Consider the following 19,738-nt stretch of genomic DNA (forward strand, 5'->3'; position numbering starts at 1 on the left):
ATTTTTTACTTTGTGGTAAATAGAAAGTTAACAGAACATATCACTTACTTATCCACTGTGAAATATGAATTGCAAAATGTTTCTAATTTGCGCCTCACATATTTTATTAGTCCATGTGAGTTAGAAGAAACCAGAGCTTTGTTTGTGGTGGCAGATTGACAACTGACGTTCATCTTTGTTTTGACCACTCAAGCTTTAAAACTGACGACAAGATTATCCATGGCTTATTTTGTTTGAAACCAGAGAAATCGTCCATTGTTAATAAACATTTTGACATTTTTTAGTCTTTCACTTTCCCACAGGGTAACGTTTTCTTTGCTGCTAGTGAATAACTATGCTCTGATGCATTTTCAATATTAAAATGCATTGACGTCCATGGGGCAGTAAACAAGTTCTTACCACCCTCTTTTATGCTCATTGAATTTCCCTCCATTCTTCCTATTTGGCCGATGGGCAGAGGCTGCTGTACTTGCTCTATGTGACCAGCCTCTAAATATACATTAAGAACTGGTTTTCTGATGAGTTTTTGAATAATAATAATAAAAAAAAACTTGATAAGCACTAATTTTTATGAATGTTTTGTTGGAAGTGATGGCAGGGATTACATTATAAGATCCTCAGAGGACAGTTAGTGACATGATGGCAGGGATTAGATTGTAAGCTCTTTAGTGAGCAGAACATTCGGGGAGTGATAGGCAGCTCAAAGATCACTGTAAGTGCCCGTTTGCTGCCCCTTCATTCCCCCAGTGCTAGATCTGGCTGTTGGTAGCCACCCACTGCTATGTGCAAACTCTGTGTAGCATGATGAATGTTCAGCAGGCTAACTGGTATTGGCACCCAGCTGCCCACAGCCAACCCTTGCTTTCTTGGTGCCCTAGGCAATGGCCTTTGTTGCCTGCCTGAAATCCGGCCATGCTAAAAATGGAGTACTTTAAGGACTAGTGCTGTAAGGCGACAGCGCTACCCACTACACCACCACGCTGCGCCACTTTAAACATATCATTGCCGCTGTTCACACAGGCTGCAGCAATGGAATTTATTCCTCATGGATTTAGGATAGACAGAAGTGATGACTCTTCACATATACAGTATAAGTGCACAGCTTGTGAAATGATTGTTGGCCACATATTAAAACAAAGAAGACCAGAATAAGCGAACAGCTGATGTTCCAAGTGCTGTGACCAATCAAACGCATGCATTCATTTTTTGTTCTGAATAAGAAAAATGACAGCAGATGTTCCCTTTCTCTTCTAGGGGGATGGATTTGTGAAATTTGCTCTTCAGTAAACAGAGCGCTTAATATTCTTGTAATCTTTTATTAACCTGCAAAGTGTTTACAAGCTGCAGACATCTGTAAGAGATTAGGGATGTGCTGTGATGTCATCTCACAGACATTTATGGCTGTGTGAAAGCTGTGCTTATAGAGGAATCGCTAGGAGAAGGATATGCCCATCTATGTTACTTGCGACTTTCTCCATTGCATCAGCACAGAAGAATTAGAATAAAAAAAGCACAATAGTTTGTTTAATAGCCAGACGGCAAACACTCATCACATTAATGCCTGCTGGATACATGGTAATATATCAAATGTGTTATTCAAGCTGACAGTGTACATGTTTTGAAGCAGCAGTGAATTTTCACAAAATACGGTTCTGAACTTCCTTTTCCTTTCGGATGGCTCCCTCTGCTGGTAAAATGGTTGCAAACAAAAAGAAATTAGGAAAAAGAATAATAGCTTTAGGCAGTGGTCACAGTTGTTGAAATCGCAGGCATTTTGGCGCAATGCAAAAAGCCAGGTGAAAATACAAGTAATGCTTTCCTATGGGGCCGCTGCCTTTTCAGGAGCAAATTCTGTATAGTGTTTAAATGGACTCTGTAATAAAAAAAAGGCCCCTGTGTGGTGTACTTACCTCGGGAGGGGGAAGCCTCTGGATCCTAATGAGGCTTCCCCCATCCTCCTCCGTCCCACGGTGGCAGCGCTGGACCGTCCCTCCCCCCCCCCCCCGAAACCACAGCCCACAATTTGTTGTGCTGTGGTGCAGGCACAGTAGCACCTGCAAAATTTGCCTTCCTGACTCCAGGGCAGATGCAGTAGCGGCTCCCTGATGAGATCAGGCGAAAATAGCCGATTCCAGTCGGGTCTGCTCTACTGTGCAGGTGCAGGCAGCTTGCACCTCACCTGTGCAGTAGAAAGAACCTGACTGGGATCGGCTATTTCCTCCTGATCCTGATCAGAGAGCTGCTACTGCATCTGCCCTGGAGCCAGGAAAGTAAATATTTACATGCCCACCATTCGAGGTCTTCTAGCGCTGCCATCGTGGGACAAAGGAGGACTGGGGAAGCCTCGTTAGGATCCAGAGGCTTCCCCCTCCCGAGGTAAGTACCCCTAGAGGTTTTTTTTTCGTTACAGGTTTCCTTAAAAGAAAACCTGAAGCAACATAAAAAAAGACTTAGATACAGTACTTACCAAAGAAGAGGGAAGGCCCTGGATTCCATAGATCCTTCCCGGTCCTCTCTCGGTACTCTCACGTCACCACTGTCCCCCAGTGAAGTTATTCGACTCCAGGTCTCCTGCGTTGGAAGTACTCACAATCCCAAGTACTTCCAAAGATTGGCCGATCCTTACCATGCATGCACAAGTTCAAGCTTGCATATGTGCAGTGCTGCTGATGCGCCAGTCTTTGGAAGCACTTTGGAGGTCCTGAAGGTGTGTCTATTGAATGGGGGACAGCAGTGGAACCAGAGCACAGAGAGAGGGCCAGAAAGGCTCTATAAGATGCCGAGCTTTCCCTCTTTTTAGGTATGTATCCAAGAATCCCATTTTTACATCACTTCAGTTTTGCTTAAAAAAAAAAAGAAGGAAAGAAACAACCTGCACTACTTTTACGCACAGCATATTCGATTCCTTGTTGAAATTCTCTGGGTACTATAAAAAAAAAGCCTGCGTTCAATTGCAAACAGCTGTACTTGTTAAGCAACAAGATGGCGCCGGACTCGGACGCCTCAGCCACAGGGCTCCGGCCTTTTTTGCTTTTTTAATGGCTATCTCTCCTCCATTAACCTCTATGTTTCTACCTCTTGCTGAGGCAGGAGGCGGAGGACATGGGCACTGCCGGTCTGACTCTGCATCAGCCACGGATTGAGGTATATGACGGTCAGCAAGAGGATCAGCTGTTCGGGGGCCCACATGCAGTGCGCAGGCATGGAGAGGCAGCGCGGAGCTCTGCTGATCTGCCGCCGCTGTCCCCGGACCATCAGCGACACCACCCACGCCAACCCCGTGTGCCGACCCCATTACGGCATTGATAGCTCCCAGCGGAGAGGCCCCCATCCTCCGCACGTTCCAGCCACGGAGGACGATGTCGTGCAGGCCACCGGCCACCCTGCTGGTCGGGTGCGCACAGCTTCACATAGCTGGCTGTTTGGGCGCTCGTGCACTACCACCTTCGTCACTGCCCGACTGCTGCCCCGAGCCAGCCCCTCCAGCCACAGCCACGACAGAAGCTTCAGAGACCGCAGGCTCCCACACCAAGCAGGCCCAATGGAGAGCAGCCGACCCAGAGCTCAGTGTCCACGTGATGCGGGGCGTATGGTGTACGGTACCCCCGCTACCCAGGGCGATCAGGACGCCACCAGTACTGCAGGAGCACCCATCCTCCGCAGCCTGGGATTGATGAGGCTGCAGTATCCCCTTCCACCACGTAGGCCGCTGCGACAGTGCCTAGGAGTCCAGGACGCCAGCCAGAAGCATGTGGGACACTCCATATGCACAGGAGGCCTGACCACCGCCGCTTCCTGCTGGGCCTCCCACATGGAAGAGATCCTCAGGCTGAGCTCCAGAGAGGGTCTCCACCAGCCGCAGCCTCCAGCCTGCTCGGCCACCCACTATTTGGACTGATTGTCGGACCCAGGGGTGTTTTTTAACCTGCAGCCCTAAAAGGACTCTGCCCCTGTCTCTCTCCTCTTGCCTTGGTTCTCTTTCTTCCTCAATCTCTCTTTAGCTATCCCTCCTCTCTTTCTCTCTCTCTTTCTCTATCCACTCTTTTTCCAGGACACACTGCGGGGCATCTGGAACTGCGGTGGAGCTGAGCGAGCGCCGCCGGTAGATGTGGCTGCTCCCCTCACACAGCACTCCAGATTTCCCCACGCGTCCTCCACTATAGTTAAGTGCTGTATTTATACCGTATATACTCGCATATAAGCCGACCCGCATATAAGCCGACCCCCCAACTTTTCCCTGAAAAACCAGGGAAAAATGATTGACCCCCATATAAGCCGGGGGTAGGAAATGCTGGATTGGTGCAGCCCCCCAGTGTGTCCCAGTATAGCTAGTATAGTGCCCAGTATAGGTAGGTAGTGTCCAGTATAGCTAGTATAGTGCCCAGTATCGCTAGTAAAGTGCCCAGTATAGCCAGTATAGTGCCCAGTATAGCCAGTATAGTGCCCAGTATAGCCAGTATAGTGCCCAGTATAGCGCCCAATATAGGTAGGTAGTGCCTCAGTTTAGCTAGTATAGTGCCCAGTTTAGCTAGTATAGTGCCCAGTTTAGCTAGTATAGTGCCCCAGTATGGCTAGTATAGTGCCCCAGTATGGCTAGTAAAGTGCCCAGTTTAGCCAGTATAGCGCCCAGTATGGGTAGGTAGTGCCTCAGTATAGCTAGTATAGTGCCCAGTTTAGCTAGTATAGTGCCCAGTTTAGCTAGTATAGTGCCCAGTTTAGCTAGTATAGTGCCCCAGTATGGCTAGTAAAGTGCCCAGTTTAGCCAATATAGTGCCTAGTTTAGCCAGTATAGTGCCCAGTTTAGCCAGTATAGTGCCCTGTTTAGCTAGTATAGTGCCCAGTTTAGCTAGTATAGTGCCCAGTTTAGCCAGTATAGTGCCCAGTTTAGCCAGTATAGTGCCCAGCATAGGTAGGTAGTGCTCCCCCCGCTCCCCCCGCGGCCGCCGCTGCTATTACCTGCTTAGGCAGCGGCCGCTTCCTAATGCGCGTTCCCCTCTGAAGTTTCAGTGTATCACAGCAGCGCGCCCGGCGCTGCTGCTGTGACGATGCAGAGTGCAGGAAAGAGCGCGGCTCCCTATAGCGGCGATCTGTACCAGGGGAACCGCTCTTTCCTGCCCCCTGCATCGTCACAGCAGCAGCGCCGGGCGCGCTGCTGTGATACACTGAAACTTCAGAGGGGAACGCGCATTAGGAAGCGGCCGCTGCCTAAGTAGGTAATAGCAGCGGCGGCCGCGGGGGGAGCGGGGAGGGGGGGGGAGCGGGGCGCGGACCACCCACCACCCACCACTAGACCACCAGGGAAGACTCGCATACAAGCCGACCCCCCAACTTTTGACCCCCTTTTTGGTGGTCAAAAATTCGGCTTGTATGCGAGTATATACGGTATATAGGTATATGCTTACTTTGTACTACTGTACCTGATTGTATGTGTTGGATTGCATGTGTTTGTACCATCTCTGTGTTTGTACCATCTCCGACCCTGTATGAGCCAGAAATAATTCCGGGTACAACCCCGTTGTACTTGGTGAAATAAATATGATTCTGATTCTGATATCGTGCAGAAAAACGCTATCGAGACATCATCGGTGTTTCCCGCAGAATGTGTGATCCCAACCTCACTTAAAGTGCCACTATCACTAAAAATTGGGCAATTTAAAATATATTTAAAAACATACCAATAAAAAGTATGTTTCTTACAAAATAAATTCAGTTATAAATTACGTTTCTTCGATGTCACTGTCACTTACAGTAGTTATTGGAAATCTGATGAAACTGAAAGGTTTTTGACTAGTCCATCTCTTCATGAGGGATTCTCAGTATTTCATTTATTCTTTACAAAAGCACTCCCTGGATCTATACAAAGATGCAGCTACCCCCCCCCCCCCCATCACCACCGCCACCTGTTTGCACACTATAACCTGGCAGTTGGACTGAGCTATTGCCATTCACTAAGTGCTTTTGAAAATAAATAGAGTGAATCCATATCTATCTATCTATATGCATACACTTAGAAGGATTGCAAGTTAATTTTGGTGCAAGATATAACCGATATTGAAAATATCGGTAATAACTACACTTTCTCCCTTCCTCACACTAACCTCTCTTCTCAACACATAAAATTAAAATCCCCTGTCCATGCCTAACACTCACCTCCCTCTCCATGCCTAACCTAACACTAACCTAACCGATGGGGCTCACCCTGGCACTATTGTAAGTCTGGGTACAGTGTAGCCGAACTCACAACCAATCTGACCGCTGTTCCTACCTTTGTATCAGTTTGACTATAGTGTAACCTAACCTTTCCGTGCACTTCCCCTACCGCTGTATGAGTTTGGCTACAGTGTACTCATAACCGCTGCATGCGCACATCTATATGATAGCTAAGCGCCCATGCCTAAACTAAACTCCCCGCCTCAACATAGCTGCAATTTGCATTACTGTCTATGGTACTACTGAAGCGTGCCTGTCGCCCTTGCATCCAAAATCCCTGTATCTATCTATTTTATTAGAAATTAGCTAATGCAACAACTGTGTTGTGCCATGGGAGTATATGCTGAAAAGATACACTTTCTTATGTCTACACAGTTGTCCAATATCTTGGAAGTCTAAAGTGGCAATACATACTTAAACTCAGATGGTTTCAATACTCCTAAACACTTGTTTCCAATTTCTCGGTTACCAAATCCTGTATAAACAAAGTGGTATGCTTTTAAAAAAGTTTCCAAATATCTGTATATGTTTTTTAATTAGCAAAGTCGCATGGCTACTAATTATTAGTATTGCACTCGGCTTCAGTGCAATTAGAGACAAGCTCCATACAGGCTTCTTAACTGTTGGGCGCAAGCCTTCTGTCCACAGACCAAGTCCCCTCTGCTGACCATAGTGGGACAGTTTGTAAGTGGAAGTGGTGTCCGGTCCAGTTATTTTAGAGAAAGCAATGCTTTGTAGTGAGATGATGTAGTGCTCCCTCTTCAGAGAGGAATAGAGGGAGACTTCAATGAGAGCTACATGACTGTGCTTAATAATGCACTAAAATAAAATAAATAAATAAATAAAAGTGAGTTGGGAAATAGTTTAAAAAATGTATTCTAAAAAGGGGCTTTAATATTATGTAATATTATGGGCTTATTCACACTTCTGTGTTTTCAAACATATATACAATGAGGTCATCCAAAAAGTAACAGCCATTTGCTTTATCTGTCACGCAGGGTATTCTTTCTGTGTAATTTAACTTTCATCTTTTAGGTTAACCTCTTCTCTGTCTGCATCGCTTGTCATGTGACTGCAGAAAGCCGGTAAGTGTTTGTTCAGCAGCATTAACATGAAGACACTGCCCTTTTGTAAATACCTCAGTCAATACAGTACATTTTGTTTTCCCCATAACTCCTACAAGTGTCCAGGTTTTTTCATAGCAAACAACTTCAATGAAGTCTGTTTTGCTTGTCCAATATGTGTGGCCTAGTGCTTTGTGGACCATGCAGTTCCACAGGAAGGAAGAATGGTGGGGATTGTTGTGGGCAATATCTATGGCCACTTTGAACTCATTTTGGAGGGGACACACTAAAGACAGCCTGCATAAATTCAACAAAGTACCAAAAGGAGATACCAATAAAGATCAGTTGCACAAGGACCATTTGCTCTCTGTGTCCACCACAACTTAGCTAACTGGCCATCATATTACAAAAGAAACCACAATTGGATATTATTTGTTTGCTAGATATTGATAACAAAGAATCAGACTGTCTTCTTTTTCCAGAATTTCTTGTTATGGTAAAATGTTTTTAAGCCTCATGTGTTAAAGTCCAACATGAAGATTTATTTTTTATTTTAGTTTTGAGTAGTGTGGAAAGTGTTTGGAAACTTGCTGAATGTGTCCCCACCACAGAGTCCTTCCCACGCATCCTGCCCTTGGGACCTCCAAGTCACTTCATGGTTGTAAACCACTGTGAAAGATGTCAATAATAATATCCACAGGATGGATAATAAAGGGAAAAGTATCCACTTGTTGGATATTCTGACCCTACTTCAGTTTTATATTTTCTGTCTATGGCGTGCTCCTCAACCCTGTCCTCAAAGCCCACCAACAATCCATGTATTGTGGAAGTCCACAGAGGTAGTAAATTAGCTCTTCTGAGGCACAAATGTCCTCACTTGTGAATGTTTGTGTTTTCTTGCAAAACATGTACTGTAGGTGGGTCTTAAGGACAGGGTTGGAGAACTCTGGTCCATGACACTACCTGACGGCAATGAAATTAAGGTTGTAACCCATTTCCAAACTATCAAAAACAGTATATACTGTATATAATTTTTTTTATGGAGTTAGACAGTTATGATCCTACTAAAAGACTTTCGGTGTTTGTTTTTGTACATGCTTCACTATAAGAGAAGAAGAGCTGAAGTCAGCCAGACCCCTATTGCTTGCCAGCCTAGACAACCATTCGTGGTAAACACAAATTATGTGTGGATCAAGATTTTATCAAATTTGATTATGTTTTGTTTTTGCAATGATTCTTCAACATGTGCAAAAATCATTTAAGAAAGGTCATATCTCATTATTTAGAAGCAGAAACACTTCTTGATGGCTACCAGGCTGCATATTCTTTACAACAATAAAGCTAGCGTGTGTATGTATTGTATATGGAAGCATTTTGGTTTGATTGTTTTGTAGCACTTAAGTGACGTTAACTGATGTAACTTGAGATTTGACCAAAAGCAGAATCCCTGATGATTCATAACCTGGATCCAAGACCTACAATGTAAGGAGAACTGGCAAAACTTATTATGACTATGCTGCCTACATTCCTTTCCTATCTACCTACATGTGAAGGTGGATGGTGTACATTAAAAAAAGCCCCGTGTTTAAATGACAATGAATTTACCAACTAGTAGAATATCGGTAGATTTACCAATATTCCGCTATCTACTTTTACCATTAATAAAATTTGGGTAGATTGACCGATTTTTAAGTGATGTAAGCTGATGTCACTTGAGATTTGACCAAAAGTAGAAGCCCTGACCCCTGATGATTCATGACATGAATCCAAGAACTACAAGAAAACTGATTTATTTAATGATGCAGTGAATAAATCAGCTACAGATTTTACATAGCGGTGGAAGATACTATCAGTAAATTTACCAATATTTTACGATATAACCCTTATGTACTCCTCACATGAGCCCTCCCCTACCTATGCCTAACACTACACCTCACTTATACCTAACACTAACCCCTCTCCACCTACACCTAACACTAACCTTCAGCACAACAAGCCAGAGTTCCACTATAGCATCCGCCATAGCTGCAATTTTACCCAGCACCCAAATTACATCCCTGGAGCAGGCTTTCACCACCGGCCTATGGTAGCACCCAAATTAATTGATTTGCGTTGGTTGACAATAACTAGCAAAGGTTTGTATATTTTGCAACTACTCGGCCCCAATTCACATATCTTTATTGAAGTCTTTATTCTAGTAGGTCTTATGGCACAGTCTGTACAGTAAAGTAAATCTTTGACTTGCGAGCCAAGTGACTATGAACTTTATGGGTTACAGTATATAGGGTATTTCTTTTTTTTAAGAAAAGTTTTGGCTATTTTTGCCTGAAGAGCTAATTTTAGAAACTAATCTTCCTACAAATTCCTGAAACCTGTCCTAAATCTGTGTGCCTGCCTATAAATGCCCACTGACACTCCCGCTAATTACAACCTGCCATACAGACTTATCAAAGTTATAGTTGTATTTACACTAATGTTTTACAAAAAGCCCCAAAACATAACTTCTTTTGTATACTAGCTAAACTGTGAACTGTAAAGTATTACAATCGAGAAGAATTCTACAAATGTACCCTTTGTGGAGACACCTGCCAACGCTGTCACAACTGATGCATATTTTCTACAAAGCAGCTAGTGAATGTTTGACCATAATATCATCTTGACTTAGCATGATGAAGGTAACGGGGGAATTTGGATCCAAACACATGGGAAAGAGTAGGAATGGCAGAATAATTATCTAAATGATGCTGTATCATAAGACTTGTTAACATCTGCCAAAACAGAGATGTTTAATGAGAGGTAAATCTCTAGTACTTTAATCTGCTATGGGAAACAACGATTTTGGGTTTGTAATATATTGCTTGTATTAGACCACATTCATGGACAGACTCCAAAATTATCAGCATCAAGTCAAATCACACATTCTCAATAGTGCTGGATAATTGGCACACAGCAGTCAACTAGATACACAATTTGTTTAATATGCTGCATGATTTGGCTGGTACAAGTCTGGCTCTGACTTTCCATTGCTTAAAAGGGAACCAGGCACCACTTTTTTTCCCCTGCAGTTCCTCCTGGTTTCTAATAGCTAATTTCTATTAGCTATGGAAGCTGCCTTGTTCCCTCTTCCCCTTCTACCTGCATTTATTTATCCAGGGGCAGGTGCGAATATATATAAACTCTTTGAAGAACAGTGTCTAATCTCCCCACTTCCCCCCCCCTTCCTGCTGATGAAAGCTTTTGTTTGCTCTCTGCTAATGTGTGCAATAAAATAATTACATTGGTCCTTATCTGCCTGAAATTTTAGGGGTTGTGTGGGCCTTGGAAATAGGGTAATGAAAGCCTCTGTTAAACTTTTAAATGTAAAAGGAAGAGGTAAAAATTCAAGTTTTTTTAATCAATGAGTCACTTTGTTAGCATGCATTTTGAATGTGTGATTGAGATGCCCTGGGTGATACAAATGGTGCTTGGAAAAAATATGTATTTGCAATTGCTAAAATGTACATAGTTTTTTTTCTCATAACGGGCCCAAAGTTCAGAGCTGAAGCTACTTAAGGCGCTGGATAGGCCAGCCTGGAGCCTTATGCTACGTACACACATGCGACAACGATTGTTCGTTGAGAACGACGAACGAACTTTTAATTGATGAAAGATAGTTTTAAAAGGTGTGTAACGATCTGATCGTTAGAACGAACGTTACATCACGTAAAGCAACTATTGCGCCTGCGCATAAAAATGAAAAGTTTCACAGAGAAATAGTGAAATGCGCATGTCAAGCCTAGTACGAACGAACGACCGTTTCCAACGATGTACTACTTTTGCAAACGATCATCGTTGGTGAAAATCCGCCGAGACAGAACTTTCTTTTGTAGCGATTTGGCTCGTTCGTCGTTTGCCTTAATAGTCGGTGGTTCGTTTTTTGTAACGATTGTCGTTGGTAAAGATCGGGGAACGATCGTTACAAACGACTATATTCGCATGTGTGTACGCACCTTTAGAGTCTTTCCTTTAACCAGTACACTATTTATCTGCATATTTAAAGGGTACCTGGAGTGAGAAAAACATTACATACACACCTTACCTCAGTAGAGTCTAGTCCAGAGGCTTCCTTTATCTTGTTACATCCCTCCATTCCTGCGCTGGGACCCTTACAAATATTTGACAATAATGCTGAATATAGTGCTTGTGGCCGCATTCCTGTCCATGTGCAACCACTGCTGCACTGCACAGGCACAAAGTACTGCCCACGCCTGCACAGTAGCGCTGAGCCACTAGTGCAGGGCTCTGTGATCTGTGCACAAGTAGCTCCGTGCCATTGCCTAGTCGCAAAACCTACTGGTGCCTGTGCAGTACTGTCATGCTCCTACACATAGGGGAGCATGGCTGTGAAGAAGAAGAGGGTCTTGGCGAGAAGAGGACGGAGGGCTCCATGAGGAATGGGAAGCCTCTAGAGCATCTATAGGGTACCCTCTACAGTGATTGGTATCTAACTGTTTTTCTTCATTTCAGATTAGCTTTAAACATCTAAGCATAATGAATAAAGTGGCTAATTAAAATGTGCATTCAAAGCCCCGTTCTAGGAATTATCTGTGTTTTACAGCATACTAACCACTGCCAGCATGTGCATGTTATTTTGGCGCTGTAAGATTTGGCAAAAAACCTGCTAGCATAGTGGGTGAGAAACCAATATCACCAGACATCAACAATTAGTTTAGCCCCCTCCCAACCTAGGCATACTCCCACCCCACCATGTTAAGTTGCTATTCCCCTTTCAACAGTGGTGTAGCAATAGGGGGTGAGAGGTTGCAACTGCACCGGGGCCCTTGGGCCAGAGGGGCCCTCCCTCAACTGCAGTATTAGCTCTTTATTGGTCTTGTGCTGATAATAATCACTCCTATAGATGCTTTGAGTAGTAGTAATCATTAACAAAGTGTTCCCCATCCCCTTCTTGAACATCTGACAGGTTCAGGTTTTGGTGCACTGTATACATTGTTATGTATAGAGTGCTTTGGGGGGGAGGGCAATGTAAAACTTGCACTGGGGCATATAACTCCTTAGCCATGCCACTGCCTCTCAACATGTACCTACCTTAACATAAAGCACTATTCCTACTCCATGGGCCTGATTCACAAAGCAGTGCAAACTGTTAGCACGCTGGTGAAATGCACCTTATCACGCCTAAACTCAGTTTAGGCATGATAAGTTTAGGCATGATAAGTTTAGGTGTGATAAGTTTAGGCATGATAAGTTTAGGCATGATAAGTTTAGGCATGATAAGTTTAGCTGTGATAAGTTTAGGCATGATAAGTTTAGGCATGATAAGTTTAGGCATGATAAGGTTAGGCTTGATAAGTTTAGGCATGATAAGTTTAGGCTTGATAAGTTTAGGCATGATAAGTTTAGGCTTGATAAGTTTAGGCGTGATAAGTTTAGGTGTGATAAGTTTAGGCATGATAGTTTTGTTTTAGGCATGATAGTAAAAGTTTTGCGCTAGCAAAGTCTGGTGCGCGAAACATCGCATAGAGTTTAATGGTGCTGCTTGGCGCGCGGGACTTTGCGATCTAAACTTATCTAAACTTATCACGCCTAAACTTATCAGCCTAAACTTATCATGCCTAAACTTATCATGCCTAAACTGAGTTTAGGCATGATAAAATGGTTATCACGCCTAAAGTCTTTAACTGGGTTATCACTGCTTTGTGAATCGAGCCCCATGTCTTAGCAAGAATCCACAACATTAAAAATGTTCCGCTCCATATCCTTGCAATCTTCTTTGGAATGTATACCCCATACCCCAAAAACATTACCCCACATCCCCCAAACATTAAAGCACAATTCTCCATGTCCTAGCAATCTCCTTCAGAATGTAAATCTTCCCCCATCCCCCTAACATAAAAGCACTATTCTGTATTTCCGGGCAATTCCCTTTAGTATATAACCTTCCCATTGCCCCAGCATTAAAACAATATTTCCCATGAACTAACAATCCCCTCCCCCAGCACCTAACTTATTTTCTGCAACTCCAAAAGTAGTAATAGCCCCAAAAAATCATATTCATACAATGATTAAGTCCAGTGCCTCAATCCCCCATGCTAGGCCCATCTCCAGCTTGGCCCAAAAGCATGTGGTGCTAAAATGGTGGTGAAAAAGTGGTGAACACTGAACAGAACTGTTTGACTATTTATAAATATTGTGGCTGATGTAAAAGTGCAGATAGCTAGCTAATACTATTTTTAAGTGATGATCACTCTGAAATGTATCTAGACTTTTATAAAACAAAAATGCCAGTATTTCATTTTTGCAAGTTTCATTTAACCACTTGAGGACCAAAGGTTTATACACCCTAGTGACCAGGCCATTTTTTTTTACAATTGGGCACTTCACAACTTTAACAGTTTACTGCTAGCTCATACAACTTCACGCCCCAAATGAATGTTACCTCCTTTTCTTCTCACAAATAGAGCTTTCTTTTGGTGTATTTAATTGCTGTAGTGATTTTTTTTTTTAAATAATTAAAAAAGATGTTTTTGTTAAAAAAAGTATATTTTTTATCCCCCCACCCTAAATTGGCCCTACACTCTGATACATACACTAAACTTTACATACATAGACATGCCTATGGCAGGAATTAGATTCTGAGTCCCTCTGTGGGACAGTTAAGTGACAAGACTGTACTCTGTGCAGCGTTGTGTAAAATGTCAGCGCTATATAAATATTTATAGAACTAATTACTTAAATAAACAGCCTGCCAGCTCTGATCCCTGGCTGGCAGACTGATCGCTGGGGTCCACTGTGGACAGTGACGGGAGAGTGCGCTCTTGAGAGTGCAAGCTCACATCAAATCTTGCTCCTCACGAGATGACATCACATGGCGGTGCGGCAGAACAACAGAGCCATTCTGCCACCACCATATGGTGTCAGGCGATCGGCAAGTGATGAAACAATCAGAGTATAGTGCTGCTATCACTTTTAAGTAGAGTTCCTTCATCTGGGACTCTACTATTTTTTTGCAGTGAGTCATTCCTGTTCTCTTGGACACTCCCCTTTCTAGACTTGTGGAGCTGAACTGAAAATGGTGATGAAGTCACCATTTAATCTCTGTTTAAACTTCTAGAAACTTCTAGAGATGCACTATGTTGTGCATATGCTGCATTATGATAGAATCCCTTTTGCTTGAGGTAGAAAATCACTTAAAATAAATGGGTAAATTCAGGGGCATAGGTAGAAATGACTGGGCCCCATAGCAGAAAAAAATTATGCCCCCCCCCCCCCCGACCTTCCAACCCCATGGACCTCGGACCTCCACCCAAACATTTTGTGGGGAAATCTGATTTCCCCACAAAACGCAACCAGATTGTCGGCAGATTTCCACACAATATGCAACCAGATTGTCGGCAGATTTCCCCACAAAATGCAACCAGATTGTCGGCAGATTTCCCCACAAAATGCAACCAGATTGTCGGCAAATTTCCCCACAAAATGCAACCAGATTGTTGGCAGATTTCCACACAATATGCAACCAGATTGTCGGCAGATTTCCACACAAAATGCAACCAGATTGTTGGCAGATTTCCCCACAAATTGCAACCATATTGTTGGCAGATTTCCCCACAAAATGCAACCAGATTATTGGCAGATTTCCCAACAAAATGCATGCTCTGTATGCCACGCGCAATAAACCAGGAAGCAGTGCGCGTGGCATACAGAGGAGACACCGTAGCCCAGGGGCAGCTGAACCTCTAGCTTCTGATTACCCCGCCAGAGCCTGCTGAATATGCTGCACCTCCCGCCGCTCGTAAAAGGAGGGGGTCCCACCGAAGTGAGGTGGAGGGGGGCAGGGGGGGGGGCGGCGCCGGCAATATAATAATAAAAAATAAATAAAATAAAAAGTCCTCTCAGGCAGCTGCGGTTCCCCTGTGACATAGGGCTGCCGCGGGGCCCCATAGCAGCGCTATGGCTGCTATCCCCATTGCTACGCCTCTGGGTAAATTACCATGTTAAGAGTTTATTTAAAAGATCAGTGATGTATAGAATAATTATGGGATCAGTGTCTCTGGGGTCCAGCTTTAAGTATGGAGTCACTTGGAAACTTACATGTGCAGCTTGGTGTTGTTGCGGATCATATGCTTCTGTGCAAGATGGAGATGGAGAAATGAGAGCACTGTCTATGTCTCTGTCCAGTTGGTCCAGTTTCATTATTAGCAGCACCATAGAGTCCAGTCTTGACTGATCTTTGTTTTGTCTTAATTTCTGGAAAAGGAAGGAAAAAACATATGTGAATGTTTATCCATTGGGAAAACATGAGATACTGTAAAATGTCGTATTTAATGTGATTTCAGATTGTTGCAGTAGAAAAGGTAATTTGGGATGTTTGTTTTGAGCTACTGAGCTAGATCCATTTCACTTTTTCTCCTGAGTTTTCTCCTAGGTGATATTTTCACATCATAAATAAAATGCCTTTTAAGCCACCAGCAAGCAAGAAAATACTCAGAGTAAATTTTCACTGTACTTTTTCACCTACATTTAGTACTTTTCCAATTACAAGTGCTGAAAAGTTATTTTAAACAAAAGATGAAAATTATCTTATAGGAAACAACGGTTGGCGACCAATACACTGCATTCCAAATTATTATGCAAATTGTATTTAAGTGTCACACAGATTAAACATTTTGTTTTCCAATTAAACTCATGGATGATATTGTGTCTCAGGGCTCTTTTGATCACTGAAATCAATCTCGGACATCTTTGATAACTAGTTTGCCATGTGACCCCGATTAAAGCAAACAACTACCTAAAAAAGGTGTTCCACATTATTACGCAGGTGACCATTTTCAAGCAGTATGAGAAAGAAAAATGATCTCTCTGCAGCTGAACATTGTGAAATAGTTGTGTATCTTGCAAGTATGAAAACCTTTGTATTTCATGAAAACTTAAGCATGATCATCATACAGGTAAAATATTTGTGACTGACTCACGGTTTGTGCAGATTAAGTCAAAATGAGGAAGGGTTCTGCCAACATATACATCAGATTAAGAGAACAGCTGCTAAAATGCCATTAAAAAGCAAAAAACACATATTTGAAGCTGCTGATGCCTCAGGAGTCCCTCAAAACAACCAAGTGCAGAATTCTCCAGAGGATTTCAGTGCAACCCTCTATTTAACCACCCCTAACCTAAGTTCACAAGCAGAAACAGCAGCAGTGGGACAGAACTACAAGAAGACTCATTTTCAAACAGTCTAGTTTACTGATAAGTGCCGTGCAACTCTTCATAGTCCAGATGGATGAAGTGGTGGATGGTTGGTTTACAGCCACCACATCCCAACAAGGCTGCAATGTCAGCAAGGAGATGGTAGAGTAATGTTTGGGGCTGGAATCATGGTAAGAGAACTGTTCAGCCCTTTAGGGCCCCTGAAGGTGTGAAAATTACCTCTGAAAAGTAAGTGGAGTATCTGACTGCCCACTTTCTTCCATGGTACAAAAAGAAGAACTGTATTTTCCGTGATACAATCATTTTCATGCATGCCAATGTACCATCTCACGCTGCAAGGATTATCTTTGCATCATTGGCTGCTATTGGCGTAAAAGGATCCTCCCATGATCTCACTACTATTGAGAACTTTTGGCGCAACCTCAAGCAGCAGATCTATAAGGGTGAGAGGCAGTTTACATCCAAACAGCAGCTCTGGGAGGCTATTCATCCTGCAAAGAAATTCTAGCAGCAACTCTTCAAAAACTAACAAGTTCAATGGATGCAAGAAATGTGATGCTGCTATGAAATGTAACTTGACCTGTTAAGATGTTTTTGATTGAAATAGCTTTTGATTTCAGTAAATATGACCTCCTAATGCTGCAAGTTTATAAAACTGCCATTTTTGTTCTTTACAAATTATAAAATGTTTTGAAGCGCTATGGTAAGTAATAATTTGGAACAGTGCATTTTACAGTTTTTATTTTTTTAAAACTTACGGTTATCATTGGGAGGTTTATTCAATAACATTCAAATTATACTCTTAGGGCCTGAGCCCACTAACGCAGTTGTGCGCAGTTGTATGCAGGTGTGTCTGCTTTTCAGCATCTGTATCATTGATGTTTTGCTGAAAAGCGGACACAACTGCGCACAACTGCGTTAGTGGGCTCAGCTCCGAATGGTTGATGACTCAAAAATGATGGCGACTGTCACTTGCATCCTATATAAATACAATATATTATAGTAACTGCTCGTGGACTTATCCAATTCAATGATTAACCTTTATTCAGTACAAAATTCCACATAAAAGGATCCCCTATAACCTAAAAACACTTAAAACTGCCTGTGGAGCGCTCCTCACACATGACCCAGCACACATTACTCATACCTCACCCACACTGGTATCGGTACCACGCTACTCCGGATCTTTTCTTCAGAGTGGGAGGGAAGGAACATAATGCGAGCTATCCCTGGGGCATGAATTGATGGTATGCTGCCTGATAGAGAGAGTCCCCATGCAGCAAACTTCCACTGACACCGAGGGCATGCATATGCACTACACTGTATAGCCACCCAGCAGATCTCACCAGTCCGATGACAATATGGTAGGCGCTCTGCTCTTCCGGTTTCCAGTACTCTGCATGCAGCTATCTTCACCACCTGGCTCTACCACACTTTTGGGAAACAGCGGGGAGCGGCGGCTCAGCACACCTTGGGTCCTCTCTACGCTTGTCAGCATGTAGTGAGACGCTCTGACACAGGACAGGACGTGACCCCGCCCATCGACGCGTTGCGCCCGCCCACCGCGAGCTTCGTCAGGATGAGTGACAGGTGGGCAGGGATCTCTTTTATGCAGCCCCGGCTTTACGTATACAGGCTTCTTTTGTCTCTCCCCTTGTTGCCATGTCAACATAACACCTTTCACCACAGATCAAGGGACTGCCTTCTTTCGGCTCATGTAACATTTCTGCTACTCCCAGCACGAAACTTTAAAGCATCAGAACTGCAGGCGACCACGCTTTCACAACAGCTGATCCGCCTCCTCTATTCCATCCACCTTTATCTCATGCCGTTCTTCTGCTCATAGTTTGACATCTCATCTTGACATTTCGCCAACCAACTATATGCAGTATTTCCATTGGGTTTCCTTCCACCTTCTCTCTTTTCTCCATCTTTCATCCCCCCCACTCTCATTTTCAGCTTTTTAGCACCTTCTTACTTTTGCTGATTCTGATTTAGAGAAATGGTGTATAGTCTACTTCCTGATTCAGACCATTTGGAGTTAGGGAGTCCAGCAGGTATATCCACCTGCATTCTTGTTGCAATAGCACTCTTTCCCTATCTCCTCCCCTCCTGCTCTTATTCAGTCTATATATGCCTTTACATTTTAGTCCTTTTGTCGACCCGTCATGGTTTACACAAAAATGTTCTGCTAGTGCACTGCGGTATTCCCCGTTTGGTTTTGCCCCACAGTTTATATTACTTAAATGTTCGCCAATGCGAGTTTTCAGTTTTCTCGTGGTCATCTCCACATATATTAGTGGACAATGACATTGAATGACATAAACTGTCCATTCTGAGTTGCAGTTTATGAAGCTGCGGATCTCCCATTCTCTTCCTCGTCGGGGGGCCCTAAAGGTTTTACATGCATCCACGTAGCAACACACAGAGCAGTCCCCACACCTATGCATTCCATTCAGGACTCTAGACTGTAGCCATGTCATCTTAGGCGCCAAGTCTGAATGTACCAAGTGGTCCCTCAAAGTAGGTGCTCGTCGTGCCACCATGCTTAGGGATTTCCCAACAATTGGCCCTATCTGGGGGTCAACTGTCAGTACAGACCAATGTCGCTGAAGCACGTCATAGATCTTATGCCAGTTAGAATTGAATGGAGAGACATATCTAGTTTGACCACCCTCACTTCTCCCACATTTCTGTTACCTGGTGTTTTCACCTCTTCCCTGCAACAACTCACTACGGGTAGTCCATATTGCCCTTTCAGCACTAGAGCACAATGTTTCGTGTCGGTAGCCTCTTTTGCAAAATCTGTCGTACATTGCCTTGGCCTTGACGCAAAAATCCTCTTCCCTGGAACAGTTCCTGCGGATTCGCAGGAACTGTCCCGTCGGGATCCCATCCTTAAGATGTCGAGGATGATGGCTGGTGGCGTGGAGGAGAGTATTCCCGGCCGTGGGCTTGCGGAATGTAGTACTCCCCAGTCCTTCATCGCTCTTCGTAATACGCAGATCAAGAAACGATACCTCACTTCTACTATGCGTATACGTGAGGCGAATATTTCTCTGATTTAAATTGAGTTGGTTCATGAACTCCTCCAATTCAGCTTCACTCCCCCTCCACACCACCAGCACATCATCAATAAAACGCAGCCAAAGCCGGACAAACTTCTCAAAATCGCGTCTTGGGTATACATCACATCGTTCCCATTTGCCTAAATGGAGGCAGGCATAGGCAGGTGCGCACGGCGCTCCCATCGACGT

General features: G+C 43.6%; 1 protein-coding gene across 1 annotated transcript in view; it reads right to left on the reverse strand.

The window, feature by feature from the left end:
• Positions 1–19,738, reverse strand: part of DLC1 (DLC1 Rho GTPase activating protein) — a 569,878-nt gene that overhangs the window by 416,514 nt on the left and 133,626 nt on the right. Inside the window, exon 3 of the mRNA XM_068278607.1 lies at positions 15,366–15,521. Within this exon, the coding sequence (XP_068134708.1) occupies positions 15,366–15,521 (156 nt within the window). The remainder of the gene's footprint in view (positions 1–15,365; positions 15,522–19,738) is intronic.

This window comes from Hyperolius riggenbachi, chromosome 1, assembly GCF_040937935.1.
Source record: "Hyperolius riggenbachi isolate aHypRig1 chromosome 1, aHypRig1.pri, whole genome shotgun sequence".
Lineage (NCBI taxonomy): Eukaryota > Metazoa > Chordata > Amphibia > Anura > Hyperoliidae > Hyperolius > Hyperolius riggenbachi.